This window comes from Aotus nancymaae, unplaced genomic scaffold (assembly GCF_030222135.1).
Source record: "Aotus nancymaae isolate 86718 unplaced genomic scaffold, 86718_ANA_hifiasm-v0.15.2.pri h1tg000018l, whole genome shotgun sequence".
NCBI classification, from domain to species: Eukaryota; Metazoa; Chordata; class Mammalia; order Primates; family Aotidae; genus Aotus; species Aotus nancymaae.
Genome location: NW_026988430.1, coordinates 8,869,680 through 8,883,370, shown reverse-complemented (window position 1 = coordinate 8,883,370; position 13,691 = coordinate 8,869,680). Strand labels below are relative to the sequence as shown.

At 57.3% G+C, this 13,691-nt stretch overlaps 1 protein-coding gene across 3 annotated transcripts in view; it reads right to left on the bottom strand.

Moving 5' to 3' along the window:
- Positions 1–13,691, bottom strand: part of SLC5A10 (solute carrier family 5 member 10) — a 70,072-nt gene that overhangs the window by 458 nt on the left and 55,923 nt on the right. For 2 of the 3 annotated variants that reach the window (XM_064378250.1, XM_064378251.1), the window contains exons 10-14: positions 8,657–8,764; positions 5,218–5,368; positions 641–809; positions 298–513; positions 14–71 (exon numbers count right to left, since the gene is read on the bottom strand). In XM_064378250.1, coding sequence (XP_064234320.1) covers positions 14–71; positions 298–513; positions 641–809; positions 5,218–5,368; positions 8,657–8,764 — 702 coding nt within the window. The remainder of the gene's footprint in view (positions 1–13; positions 72–297; positions 514–640; positions 810–5,217; positions 5,369–8,656; positions 8,765–13,691) is intronic. The other variant, XM_021674766.2, reaches the window with a different exon arrangement.

Below are 13,691 nucleotides of genomic sequence, written 5' to 3'. Positions count from 1 at the left end.
GTCACCCACTTACCTGCTTTGGTTACCAACGGCAGGTCCCGAGCCAGGGTCCACCAGGTAAGGTTCTCAATCTGTAAGAAATGAGTGGGGATAGGGATGGAGGTGGGGGGTGGCAGGGTGGGAGTGACCCACACAGGATCAAAGGTTGGGAATGGCAAGATGGCAGCTGAGTTCAAAAAGAGATGGAGTGAGGGAGTCCAGGGCTAGAAAATTTGGAGTCGGAGAGGGTCAGGGACCAGAATGGGACTAGAGGAAGAAATTGTTGGGGGTCAGAGTCAGGGGTCAGGGCCGGCTCACCTGACCACCCTGTGGGGGCGGGGTCAGCAGGCTTCCCACCACCACCACAGCACCACTGAGTGTGAAGAGGGCGACCGCAAAGTGCAGGTAGTGCATGCTCCCCAGGATGGCCGGCCGCGTGTCTGGCTCTCCGCAGGGCGGGGCCGGGTTCAGGAATTCCAGGACCAGCCTCGTGGCCCCCACCACCAGCCCTGCTATCAGGCCCCAGAAGGCCCCCTGGGGAGGAGGGAGGCAGGGCATGTGGGGCTACCGGAGGAGGACCAAGGCTGTCCCCAGAGGCAGCAGAGGAGGACTGGAACAGACTGTAGCACGTCCCCAGAGAGACCTGTCCCCCGACACCCACCTGCTCGTTGGCACGTCGCCAAAAGATGCCCAGGACAAAGACCGCAGTCAATGGGGGGGCCAGGGAGCTGGTCACTGACTGCATGTAGATGAAGAGCTGCCCACTGTTGGAGCCCTGCAGGATGGGGATCCAGGCCACGCTCACGCCAATCAGCGCCACTATGACCAGCCTGCAGGTGGGTGGAAGGCAGGCGGAGGTCGGCCTGGGAGGCCCTTCCTCAGCCCTCTCCCACCTCCCCTGGTCACTAAGACCTGCGTTCTCATCTCTCCCCTGCTGCCCCAGCTCCAGCCTCCTCCCTGGCCTCTGGTCCATGCCACCAGTGACCTGGCCAGTCCTGCCCTGCTCCAAACCCTTTGGCGGCTCCCTGCCTCCTGCAGGTGCAGCTCCTGACCCTCAGTGCTGTCTGCTCCTTCCCTGCCCTGGGGTCTTTGCGGAGCCAACCCTTGGAGCTCCGTGCTGGCCGCCCAGCCTCTCCCTCTTGTCTCTCCTTCAAAGCACTTGCCCCAACCACTACAGGCAGATTTACCTGGTATCTACTTGTTTACTGCCTGCCTTTCCTTCCCCTCCCCTCCCCTCCCCTGCACATTAGCTCCTGCCCACTTCTCCCTGAGGCCAAGAGCCCCCTCCACAGCAGGCACATGCTTCACTTGTTCATCCAACTGGTGAGGTGGCCACCTGCGTAGGAAACTACCCGAGGATCTCCAACCGGGTGGAGTGGGACCTGGTGCCTGCCCAGCATTCAGAGCCCATCGAAGAAAACAGATGAGCCTGTCGCCTACACTCAGGGCTGGGCTGGAGCAGCCCAGAGGAAACATCAATCTAGGAGGGCTTCCAGGAGGAGGGTCCCACCCCAGAGCCTTGAGGGGCATGGGACCCAGCTAAGGGGACAAAGCTGGGGCAAGGCATCCATCTGCTCTTCACCTCTGTGTCCTGGGTCACAGTTGGCATTCCTCACCCACAAGGTGGGTGGTGGGTGACTCTCTGGAACCCTGGCCATGGTGGCAGGGGTGACAGAGGCTATGTGTGCAGCCAGGGTGGGTCCTCCCCGCTCCTGTCTGCCTTCCTCCCTCCCTTTCTTCCCTTCTAGGCCTGAGGGAGAGGGTGGAGGAAGGAGGTGCCACCTTGATTAAGGCTAATTAAACCCTAGCTGGGCAGGCAGGCAGGCGCTGCCCTCATCAAAGGCCCAGGCAGGCCTCCATTAACGCCTGCCCACCCCGCCCCTGCACGCAGCTCCCCCACCCAACACCAGACGCTGCATCTCTGTGCCAAGGCCGGGCCCACTCTAGCCAGGCCCTCACCTTCTTACCCTGCTTTCTTACCTGGCTGCCAGAGGACCCCCAAACCCAGAGGGTACTCCTTCTGCCTGGAATGTCACCCCCTTCCACGCCACCATCAGGGTGGACAGTGCCCTCCAGCATCTCCCTGGGCTGTGGCTACCCTTACTGTGGAACCCCTCAAGGAGGGGTGTCTGAGATCTCTCTGAGTCCCACAGAGGGTTTCCAGGAGGCTGTGGGCCCCATTTGTGCAATGAACAACAGAGAACACAGATGGGAGAGTGGAGAGGGCAGTGACGGAACAGCGGGACCCAGAGGCAGGGTCATTGCTGGCCCCCAGCCTGTGATGGCTCCCTAGGCTCCTCTCAGCTGGATAGGACCATCGCGGTCACCGGTATGGTCCCGCACCCGGCCCTTGATGGCCTCCTCTCCAGGCATCTGGGCTGTTGGTCTTCTCTCTATAAGCCCTGCATCTCCCCAACCGAGGCCCCTGTGGGGCCATTTCACCCTGCCAGAGATCCGCGACCCACAGGCCTAGGAGATGCCGCTCTGATAGTGGTATTCAGGGCAGGGGGAGCTGAGACAGCTTTGAGGGGCTGGGGTGTTGAGGGTATTCCAGTGCTGCAAGGGGGAGGGGAAGTCGAGCTGGCCGGCCTGACACCTGGCACGAGGCCCATTCTGCTCTACCCAGCTGGCAGCTGACAGAACTGGGGTCCAGAGAGGGTGAGCAACCTGGCCTGCAGCATACAGCCTCGTGCCCTGCTCCTCAGGGATGCTGAACGCCAAGCTCACAGGGCTCGGGGGTGGGGGGTTGACTTGGCAGAAGAGGTGGGAAGGAGGGTCAAGGGCACGGGCATCTGGGTGGGTGGGTGGGTGAGCTGGCACAGCAGGAGGCCAGGTCAGGACTTTGGTTGCAGGTGGGAGCCTGGGTAAGGAGGCCAGGAAGTAGTGGGTGGGGGACACAAGGGCCACTGGGCAAGTACAGGGGCTACCAGTGTCACATTGGGTGGCATAAGGGCATCCAGGTCCCAGTGCCCAGGATGCTGGAGCATGGAGGGGCTTAGAGCAAGGTCTGGCTGCAGAGGAGATGCATGGTCAGAGAGGGGCAGGGTCTTCCCCAGGCCACACAGCATCTGAGGAGAGGCAGGGGAGCCAGACAGGGAGAGATGGTCAAGGGTTTGAATGCGCAGGACATGAAGTCATGGAAGTGTCCTGCTCTGTGAGAGGTGGGAGGCTCCTTGTTTTGGAGGAGCCATGAGCCCGTGGATGAGCTCACTCGCACCTGCCTCTGGCATGTCCCAACAAGGCCCTTCCGACAGAAGCCTGGCTGTTTTGCATCCGCGGGACGGCTGCCTGGAGCTCTGGAGCAGACCCCACTCCAGGATGGGTGCCCTGGGCTCCTGGCCAGGGGGTACACTGTTGGTCAAGCTAAGTGCCAGAAGGCTGGACCCCCGACCAACAAAGTGGGCCACACTGCTCAGAGGACAACAGGAGGGCGGGACTGGAGACGTGGGGAGGGCACAAATAGACAGACACGTGCACATGGGAGCTAATCTCTGAGGATGTAAAGGCGTAAGAGTGACAGAATGCGCTGGGGACAGTAGCTCACGCCTGTGAGCACTTTGGGAGGCCAAGGTGGGCGGATCACCTGAGGTCAGGAGTTTGAGACCAGCCTGGCCAATATGGTGAAACCCTGTTTTTACTAAAAATGCAAAAAGTACCTGGGCGTGGTGGCACCCGCCTGTCATCCCCAGCTACTCAAGAGGCTGAGGCATGAGGATCACTTGAACCAGGGAGGTGGCGGTTGCAGTGAGCCAAGATCATGCCACTGTGCTCTAGCCTCGGCGACAGAACAAGACTCTGTCTCAAGGGAAAAAAAAAAAGAAGAATGATACAATGGACTTTGGGGACTCAGGGAAAGGATGGGAGGGTGTGAGGGATAAAAGACAATACATTGGGCCAGGCGCGGTGGCTCATGCCTGTAATCCCAGCACTTTGGAGGCCAAGGCGGGTGGATCACCTGAGGTCGGGAGTTCCAGACCAGTCTGGCCAACATGGTGAAACCCTGTCTCTACTAAAAATACAAAAATTAGCCAGGTGTGGTGTCGGGCGCCTGTAATCCCAACTACTCAGAAGGCTGAGGCAGGGAATTGCTTGAACCCGGGAGGTGGAGGTTGCAGTGAGCCAAGATCGCGCTACTGCAGTCCATCCTGGGCGACAGAGGAGACTGAGTCTCAAAAAAATAAGACTACATATTGGGTACAGTGTACACTGCTCAGGTGGGGGGTGCACCAAAATCTCAGAAATCACCACCAAAGAACTTATTCATGTAACCAAACACCACCTGCTCCCCAGACACAGCCCCAGTCCTCTTGAAGCGCTCACACATGTGCAGAAGGGTGTTGGGGAGACCTCTTGGCCTGTAATGGCCACATGTGCTGTGGGAAGAATATGGCAAGAATCCCTGGGCTATGGAGGGGAGAGGGCTCACTCCTTGGCTGAGGGTCTCAGGGAGGACTGCACGGAGAAGGATGGCACAGGCAGAGTGTAGACAGATCAGCGTGAGTCATCCAGGTGAAAAGGGAGGGGACAAGCCAGGCTGGGAGGAAACAGGCTGGAGCTCAGTGGGGCCAGGGCCACGGAGGCTGAGGGATGTGGCAGCCCAAGTGTGGCCTGTCCTGAGTGCTACCCCGGGGTCCCTCTGTGGGGCAGCAGGGAACCATCAGGAGGGCTGGGGGCCCAGTTTTGTGGGAGACAGAGCGATCTGTAGCGTGGCGGGGAGGGGAGGGCTGGACCCTGCAGAGGGAATCAGAGTCGGGGCAGAGACGCATCCCAGATGAGGCTGTCGTCACACAGAAGTGGACAGGAGAGCCATGTGAGAGGTGGTGTGGATGGGGTACACTGGGCCGTTCTCCTCCCTCCTTCCTGGCATCCACCTTTCTCTCTTTTTTTGAGACGCAGCCTCACTCTGTCACTAGGCTGGAGTGCAGTGACGTGATCTCGGCTCACTGCAACCTCCACCTCCCTGGTTCAAGCGATTCTCCTGCCTCAGCCTTCCAAGTAGCTGGGACTACAGGTGTGCGCCACCATGCCCAGCTAATTTTTATATATTTAGTAAGGACAGAGTTTCACCATGTTGGCCGGGATGGTCTCAATCTCTTGACCTCATGATCCTCACGCCTCGTTCTCCCAAAGTGCTGGGATTACAGGCGTGAGCCACCGTGCCCGGCCCTGGCATCCACCTTTCTCTAAGTGGCAAACTCCCGCTCATCCCTCAAAGTCAGTACCGGCGCCACCCCGTACCGGCCCACCAGCAGAAGCTCCCTCTCCCCGGAGCGGGGCCGCAGCCGCCTCCAGATGTCCATGGTGAAGAGCGTGCTGCTGCTGTTGAAGATGGAAGTCAGCGAGGACACCAGCGCGGCCAGCATCACTGCGATCATCAGCCCCCGCAGACCTGGGGTGGGATGGAGGAGGCATGACCCTGCCCGGCCTTGCCAAGGCCCAGGAGCCCCTCCCACCTGGGTTCTTCTGTCTGAGGCTCCCCCGCCGTTCACATGCCCCTGCGGGCGGAGGGCCGGGAGGGAGAGAGGCTGAGGAGGGTGGTGGTGAGCAAGACCCCAAAAGAGGAGCCTGGGGAGGCCAAATACAAACTGTGGGGCCTTCGGAGCTGGCTGCTGGCGCCCGCGGCTCGCTGGCAACCCCAGGCCGAACCGTAATGACTCATATTGCTGAGGCTGCGATCGGGCCTCTCCTTTCTGCAGAGCCCGGCGTTGACAAAGCACTTTCACACCCATGCCTTCGTCCGGGGAAAGCATGATTAACCCGCCTGACAGATGAGGAAATGGAAGCTCAGAGAGGGGAAGAGATGGCCCAGGGACTCGCAGCAGGCCAGCGGCAGGGCTTTGGGGTGCGGTGGGGTGGGAGAGGAAGGCTAAGGCGGGACCTCTGCTTGGAGGTCACACCCTGGGCCAGATGCACAGCTCGCCCCAGCATGCCTTGGCCTAGGCTCTGGAATTTTCCGCCAAGTCTCGTGCATGGCAGGACCCAGCAGGCATAGTGGATCCCTCTCTCCTTGGCCCTGTGGTTCTCCAGAATGGGAGTGAGGGCTCCCCTAGGCGGTTCAGGGAGCATTGCTGTGCAAGGCCTTCTGGGAGTTGTGGGCTCAGGAAGGCCTGAGGGTAGGGAGCCCTAAAGAAGGTGGAAGGATGCTCGCCCACCCACTCCATGCTTTGTGGCTTCAGACTGGTCACCTCCTCTCTCTGGGGATTAGTCCAAGTCTGTCTCTAAGGACTCTTGCAATTTTAAGTATCTCCTTGACCTCCATAAACTCTTGCCCATCTGTCCCAGGATAAGCCTGACATAGGCCCCCCTGCCCCGAAGGCACAGCCATTTATTGCCTGGCTGGGTTCTGCATCTGGCCTTGGTTCTGCGTCTGATTTGCTGTGTGACTTCCAGGTGTCTCTGGGCCCTCTGTTCCCTTGTCAGAAGCTGACTGGGATGGAGCCCCAAGGAAAGTGAGTCGAACCACGGTTTTCCCCAAAACATTGCTCCACCCCCTTGTGTTGCTCATGGAGATGGATTAACTTGGGGCTTATTCCATCCATTTCTCCGAGAGGAACTCAAAGCCTAGAGAGGGACTGCAGCCCAACAATGGCTCCATGTCAGCCCTGGGGGCTTAGCGAGTGCCTGTGCCCAGAACAGAAGAGGAGAGCAAAACCCCAAGGTGGAACCACAGCGTGGCCAAGCCTGCACCAGGCATTCTCCTTATGTCATTATGTTTAATCCCAGCAACAACGCTGAGGGTGGGTAGATGGCATTATCTCCAATTTACAAATGAGGACACCCAGGCTCCAAGCAGGGAAGTGGCATGCCCCAAATATCTTGGCCAGCGAGTGGCAGAGCCAAGATCTCATCCCTGGTCTGTGCACTCACCTCCTTTGGATTTGAGCTCTGCAGGAGGGAGGGAGGAGAAAAGAGCAGGGTGGGATTCACCTGGGAGCTTTCAGGAAGAGAGGATTACAGGGAGGGGGTCAGCGGGAGGGGACCAGGGAAAGCTCCAGCACCTGAGAATCTGTAGAGGAAAGGCTCAGGCTGCAAGGGCTCAGGAAACTTTCCTCTTTTTGCTTAGGGTCTGACCTCTCACACCTCTTGCTATGTTGCTTTTATTTACATACCTTCTGTGATGGGGAACTCATCACTTCATATTAGAATGGCAGGGATACTACCACCACGAGAAACATGGAAAAAGCCAAACTTGCCCCCTAGTTCTCCCTGTTGGCTTGCAGTGTCTCGGGGTGGGGGGTGTTGCAGAGGATAGACACTGGTGCCTGCAGATGTAGGGGACTGGGCGTTCCTGAGCTCCTGATCCTAGCGGAGTAAGCAGTTTGTGTCTTGGGTTTGTGTCGCAGTTACTATATAACCTCAGACAAGTCACTTTCTCTCTCTGCCTCAGTTTCCCCATCTGTAAAATGGAGCCAATAACCCTATCTCATAGCACTTAATGAGAAACTTTAGTAAAGTGCCTGGCACCCAATAGGCATACAAGAAGAGAGAATGGGTGGCCTTTCTCAAGAGATGGTACAGCACGAGATAGGAGGCTGGGATGTGCAGGCAGATGCATCAGGTTAGAATCCAGCTTTGCAGCTTACTTGCCATGTGACCTGGGCTAGGTCATTTAACCTCTCTGGGTCTCAGTTTCCCTGTCTTTAAAATGGGGATGATATAGGCCAGGCATGGTGGCTTACGCCTGTAATCCCAGCACTTTGGGAGGCCAAAGTGGGTGGATCACCTGAGGTCAGGAGTTTGAGACCAGCCTGGCCAACATGGTGAAACCCTGTCTCTATGAAAAATACAAACATTAGCCGGGTGTGGTGGTGCACGCCTGTAATTCCAGCTACTTCGGAGGTTGAGGCAGAAGAATAGCTTGAACCCAGGAGGCAGAGGGTGCAATGAATGGGGACCATACCATTGCACTCCAGCCTGGGCGACAAGAGCAAAACTCCATCTAAAAAAAAAAATGGGAATGATACTAACAGCACTAGGGGTTCTCGAGAAAAGGAAGCCAGTGCATCACCTGGGAAGCTCTGGGGATGGTGGCGGCACACAGTGGGTCTTCGAGTGTTCTCTCTTTTTTTTTTTTTTTTTTAAAGATGGGGTTTTGCCGGGCGTGGTGGCTCACGCCTGTAATCCCAGCACTTTGGGAGGCCGAGGCGGGTGGATCACGAGGTCAAGAGATCGAGACCATCCTGGTCAACATGGTGAAACCCCATCTCTACTGAAAATACAAAAAATTAGCTGGGCATGGTGGCGCGTGCCTGTAATCCCAGCTACTCAGGAGGTTGAGGCAGGAGAATTGCCTGAACCCAGGAGGCGGAGGTTGCGGTGAGCCGAGATCGCGCCATTGCACTCCAGCCTGGGTAACAAGAGCGAAACTCCGTCTCAAAAAAAAAAAAAAAAGATGGGGTTTCATCATGATGGCCAGACTGGTCTTGAACTCCTGACCTCAGGTGATCCACCCACCTCGGCCCCCAAAGTGCTAGGATTATAGGCGTGAGCCACCGTGCCCGGCACAAGTGTTTTCTATTATGAGTGCGTCCAGTCTCCTTCGCTAGGAGCAGAACAGCCCACCTGGATGTCACCCAGCATCACACTGAATCCAAAGTGACTTCTGCAGCCCCCACTCGCACTGGGCCCCAGGTTCCACTCCACGCCCCCACCCAGACCCGTACCCACACTGCCTCACCGGTGGGCATCAGTTCCATAACCAGCTTGGGGTAGGCGATGTTGGAGCAGCCGACCTCGGCCCCGCAGGCCCGCAGGCACTCCGATGGCACCACGCAGCCCACGTCATCTGCGCAAGAGAGGGACACTTGGTGTCTCTCCCCATAGATATGGGCATCTGGGTGGGCAAGACAGGGCTGGGGCCCAGACCTGCTCCGTCAATACCTCTGACCTGTTACCACTTGGCCCTGGGCCTCAGTTTCCCAATCTGAGCCATTGGGAGGGTGTGGCCTCTGAAAACCCTTTTCCCACCTGCTGCTCTCCATCCTAACCTTCTCCCTGATCCCACTTTCCCGGGCCGGGACTCGCCTGCTTTGGCTCTGCTGTGTGAGGTCTGCCATTAGAGTCTATCTGGGGCACGAGCCTCCCTTCCCCCACTTGCCCCCAGTCTTCCTCCCCAAAGGGGGAAATGGAGGCTAGAGAGGGGAGAGGCCAGCAGGATGGGCCCTGCCCCAGGCACTCCACCTGTCCCCTGGGCTTTGTGTTCACTCAGAGATTAGTCGACAAGTCGTGTCCGGGGGCAGCCAGCTTGAGCATGCTGTCGCCCAGCTGCGACTCATGCAGCAGGACCACGGGGAAAGCCCACGTGCTGTCAAGGCCTGCCGCTCCAGCTTCCTGGCTGTAGGACAGGGGGTCAGAGCCCATCCACACCCCTGTCTCCGACTCTGGGGTCCAGGCTTTAGGCCAGGCTATTTCCTGCAGCAGAGAGCTAAGCCGACGCCCAGGACTCTCCAGTCACTCAGCCTCTCCACAGTCTGCAAGACCCTGGGTGACCCAGACCCTTAGCCCTCCCCACATGTCTGTCCTCACTCCCGCCTGAGGCCTCCCCAATGACTGCCTCCTTCCCGCCTTTGGGTCTGTCCTCCGTGCCCCACTCTCCATCTGTCCCCTCTTCATCGCTTTCGCTCGTCCCTTTTCATCCCAGGGAGGACTTGGACATGTTTATTCGGTTCTTTCCTGTGGCAGGCAAGTCCCGAGAGGATGAGATTTGCCTTGTGCCATCTCCCCATGGCTGGGGTGCTGCACACGGCTCATCTATTGAATGAATGAAGGACTCATGAATTTCCCAGGCTCAGGCCAGATCCCGACTGAACCCTAAATCCATGCATCCCTTGGCCTCCTGCCCTGTGTGGGGGCAGAACCCCAACCTGCATCCACAGCCCTGAGGTATAGGGCTCCCTCACTGCTCTGCTCAGTGAGATTTTGCTGGTGTTGGCGGTCTTAAGGCAGACTTCAGCCTAGCGATATGTAGGGATGGAAAGAGTTGACCCACATTCACTTTTTCCTCCCATAAAAGACTTTCTAGGGCTGGGCGGGCTGGCTCATGCCTGTAATCCCAGCACTTTGGGAGGCCAAGATGGGTAGATCTTGAGGTCAGGAGATGGAGACCATCCTGGCCAACACGGTGAAACCCCATCTTACTAAAAATACAAAGTTAGCCAGGTGTGGTGGCACATGCCTGGAATCCCAGCTACTCGGGAGGCTGAGGCAGGAGAATCCCTTGAACCTGGGAGGTGGAAGTTGTAGTGAGCCGAGATCGTGCCATTGCACTCCAGACTGGGGAACAAGAGTGGCACTCCAGACTGGGGAACAAGGGTGAAACTCCATCTCAAAAATTAAAAAAAAAGGACTTTATAGAAACCTTTGGCCCCTGCCCCCATGGGTTTTCAGCAGGGACCAGAGTGCGGAGCTAAGCAGGAGATGATGATTACGGGAAGTTGAGACACAGCTGATGGGCAGCGCTGAGCGGCCTGTGAGGGGCAGACAGAGTTGCCACACAGCCGCAGCGTGGCGGCCGGCATTGACATTTCTGTGGCTTGGGGCTCCCTGTGCAGACTGCCCCCTCCAAAGCCCCTTTCAGATACTTCCCTTCTTAGATGCCCAGTCCATGGGGAAGGGCAGATTTCAGACCCCTTCCTCCAGTCCAGCTGGGCTGGGGCAGTGTCCTCTACTCTGGCACCCTTGACCGAGTCGCAGTCTCCAGCCCAGCCGGTTTGAGCTACAGGCTTCCTGGACACCTGGTCCCAGTCATCCCCCTAGGCACTTCCCTGCCTCCTCCCATCAGCCCCCCGGGCCCATGGCTTCTCCCCTCTCCCCTCTGGGGCCCGCCCTGCCCAGTCCCATGCTCCTCCCAGCCTCCCATCCATCCCCTCTACACTTTGGAATCACAGCTCTAAGCAGATCCCTTATTTCTCAGGACCCTCCTCCCTGCGTCCACCTCTCAGCCTATGGCATCCTTGGGAAAAAAAATCCTTTCTATGGCATTTGAGGCCCTTGACAATTGGTCCCAGAACCTCTTAGCACCATGCACCAGCCACCCTGACCTGCTTGTATTTTCTCACGCACACCCAGCCCTTGGACGCCTCCATGCCTTTGCAGTCCCTCCTCCCAGGGCACCACTGTCTGTCTGACACCCACCTCCACCCTTGTTTACCTCCCTTTTCAAGGCCCATTGCAAAGGGCTTGTCCTCTAAGGCCGTCCCTGACTCTCCCAACCCCCTAGGCAGTAGCAGCTTCCTCCCAAGGGCTCCTAAGGCCAAAGATTGAATCACAGTTGTTTGTTTACATAGTCTACCTTCCCCACCAGGATGGAAGCTCCCCTAGGGCAGACACTGGGTTTGAATCATCTACAAGTCTCAGGTATCGCCTGCCCCGTCCAGGGCCAGGCCCAGAAGAGACTTCCTGGGAACACTGGTTGAATGAATGATTAAGTGACTGCACGGTGAGGAGGAGGGAGGAAAGGCACAGGAGGAGAGGAGGAGCAGAGAAGTAATCCCAGAAAGAGCCACGAGGAGTTCAGGCACTGTTTGATCCAGCTGCCCTATCCTGCCACCTCCACCCCCATTAGTTTTGCAGGACCAGAAAGGACATAACTTGCCTGGGGGACAAAGTCAGACCCAAGACAGAGCTGGGGGCCCCATGGCAGAATTCTGAGGGCACTGGAGTCCAGGATTCAGAGGACAGGTGATAGGCAACTGCTGATGGGCTTTGAGCCTGGGGAGGCTGAATGGGACTCAGAGGACCCAGCCCTTCTGGGAGAGACAGGTGAGGCATCGCAGCCATATAATGGCTCAGAAAGCCCGAGTCAGGAGATTCTTTGTGTTTCTTCAGCCCATTCCAGTTCTCTGCAGGGGAAACCGCCCAGAGTACCACTGGTTTGACCAAGTGTCTGTGCTGAGCAGCAGGAAAAAACAACCTCTCCTTTATAAGAACAGTGGCGGTGGTGTCACCATTGAAACACAGTCCCCCAGGTGCCTAATCCAGAGTAAGCAGCCCCGGGGAGGCGGGGCGGAGGGGTGGAGCATGAGAGTTGGGGAGCTGGCAGGGGTCTATGGCTTTGCCAGGGTGCTGGCTTCTGCAGGCCTGGGAGCTTCCCTCTGGGCCCCACGTTTGCATCAGCACCCAGCCCCGCACCCCACCCCCGGCCCCATCCAGCCAAGGCCCACACCGGAACCTGACAGTTGCCCCTCCTCACCATCTCCCTCCCCATGGCCAATGCCCAGTCCTGCTTGGTTACTGGGGGAGCTGCAGCCCCTCCTCGCTGTGCCTCTTAATCTACTCCCCCTGCAAGCAAGCCAAGGGACCCCTAAAAGCACCAGTCCGCCCACGGTCCTCCCTGCTCTCACCGCTCTGTTCCTCTCAGCCCCTGCGGGGGATCACAGGCTCTAATCACGGCCTCCCACGCCCCTTGCTATGGCCACCTTGCTCGGCCACCCTCTCCCTAATTTCACCCAGACTTCCAGCACCCCCCAGGCTCTCCTGGACACCTCTGGGTCTCTGTGTTTGCTGTTCCTTCTCCCTGGAACACCCTTCCCACCTTCCACCCTTCTCTGAGTTTATCCCAGGGAACTCGTACTCATTCTTCTCAATTCATATGGACATCTGGGCTCGTCAGGCTTTGGGGCTGTATCCTCCATGGCACCAATAACTCTATGACCTATGACTGTCCCGCCTCCCACCCCCCCCCCCCCCCCCGACGCCAGACTATGACTATGGGGCCTCAGGGAAAAGTCTGGGTCTCAACAGTGCTTAACACAAGCAAACATATGATGGCCTCAGCCAGTATCTGTTGAATAAGTGAATGATTCTCTTGGGGAGTAATCAAGTTGCTCTCCCGCAGCAACCTCGGTTTGTATCCGAGTCACGGCACCAAAAAATTTTAAATTTTAAAAGTAAAAAAGTGATTTAAAATTAAAAAAATAAAAATAACTAAAAAAACAAGTTGCTCTCCACTCCCTAACCAGGCCCGGCCCATCCCCAGGAGCCAGTCCAGACACTGCCACTGCAGAAGGGAGCAGGAGAAAGGCTCCCAGACCTGGGTTTGAATCCGGTTCTCAGCCAGGCAGAGTGGCTTACGTCTATAATCCTAACACTTTGGGAGGCTGAGGCAGGATTGTTTGAGGCCAGGAGTTCAAGACCAACCTTACCAATATAGGGAGACCCCATCTCTATCAAAAAACAAAGCCTGATGAAAACACGTTTCTACCAAAAAATTTTAAAAATTAGCATGGTGGTTCGTGCCTGTAGCTTCAGCTACTCAGAAGGCTGAGGTGGGAGGATTGCTTGAGTATGAGAGGTCCGGGCTCTGAGCTGTGATTGCACCACTGCACTCCAACCTTGAGGTGAGAGCCAGACCCTGTCTCAAACAAACAAACAACAACAAACTCAGCTTTCTCAATCCCTTGCTGTATGATCCTGACTGATTATTAAGATCTCTGAGGCGACCAGACACAGCGGCTCACGCCTGTAATTCCAGCATTTTGGGAGGCTGAGACAGGCAGATCGCCTGAGGTTGGGAGTTCAAGACCAGCCTGACCAATGTGGAGAAACCCTGTCTCTACTAAAAATACAAAATTAGCTGGGTGTGGTGGTGCATGCCTGTAATCCCAGCTACTCGGGAAGCTGAGGCAGGAGAATTGTTTGAACCAGGGAGGCAGAGGTTGTGGTGAGCCGAGATCGTGCCATTGCACTTCAGCCTGGGCGACAAAAGTGAAACT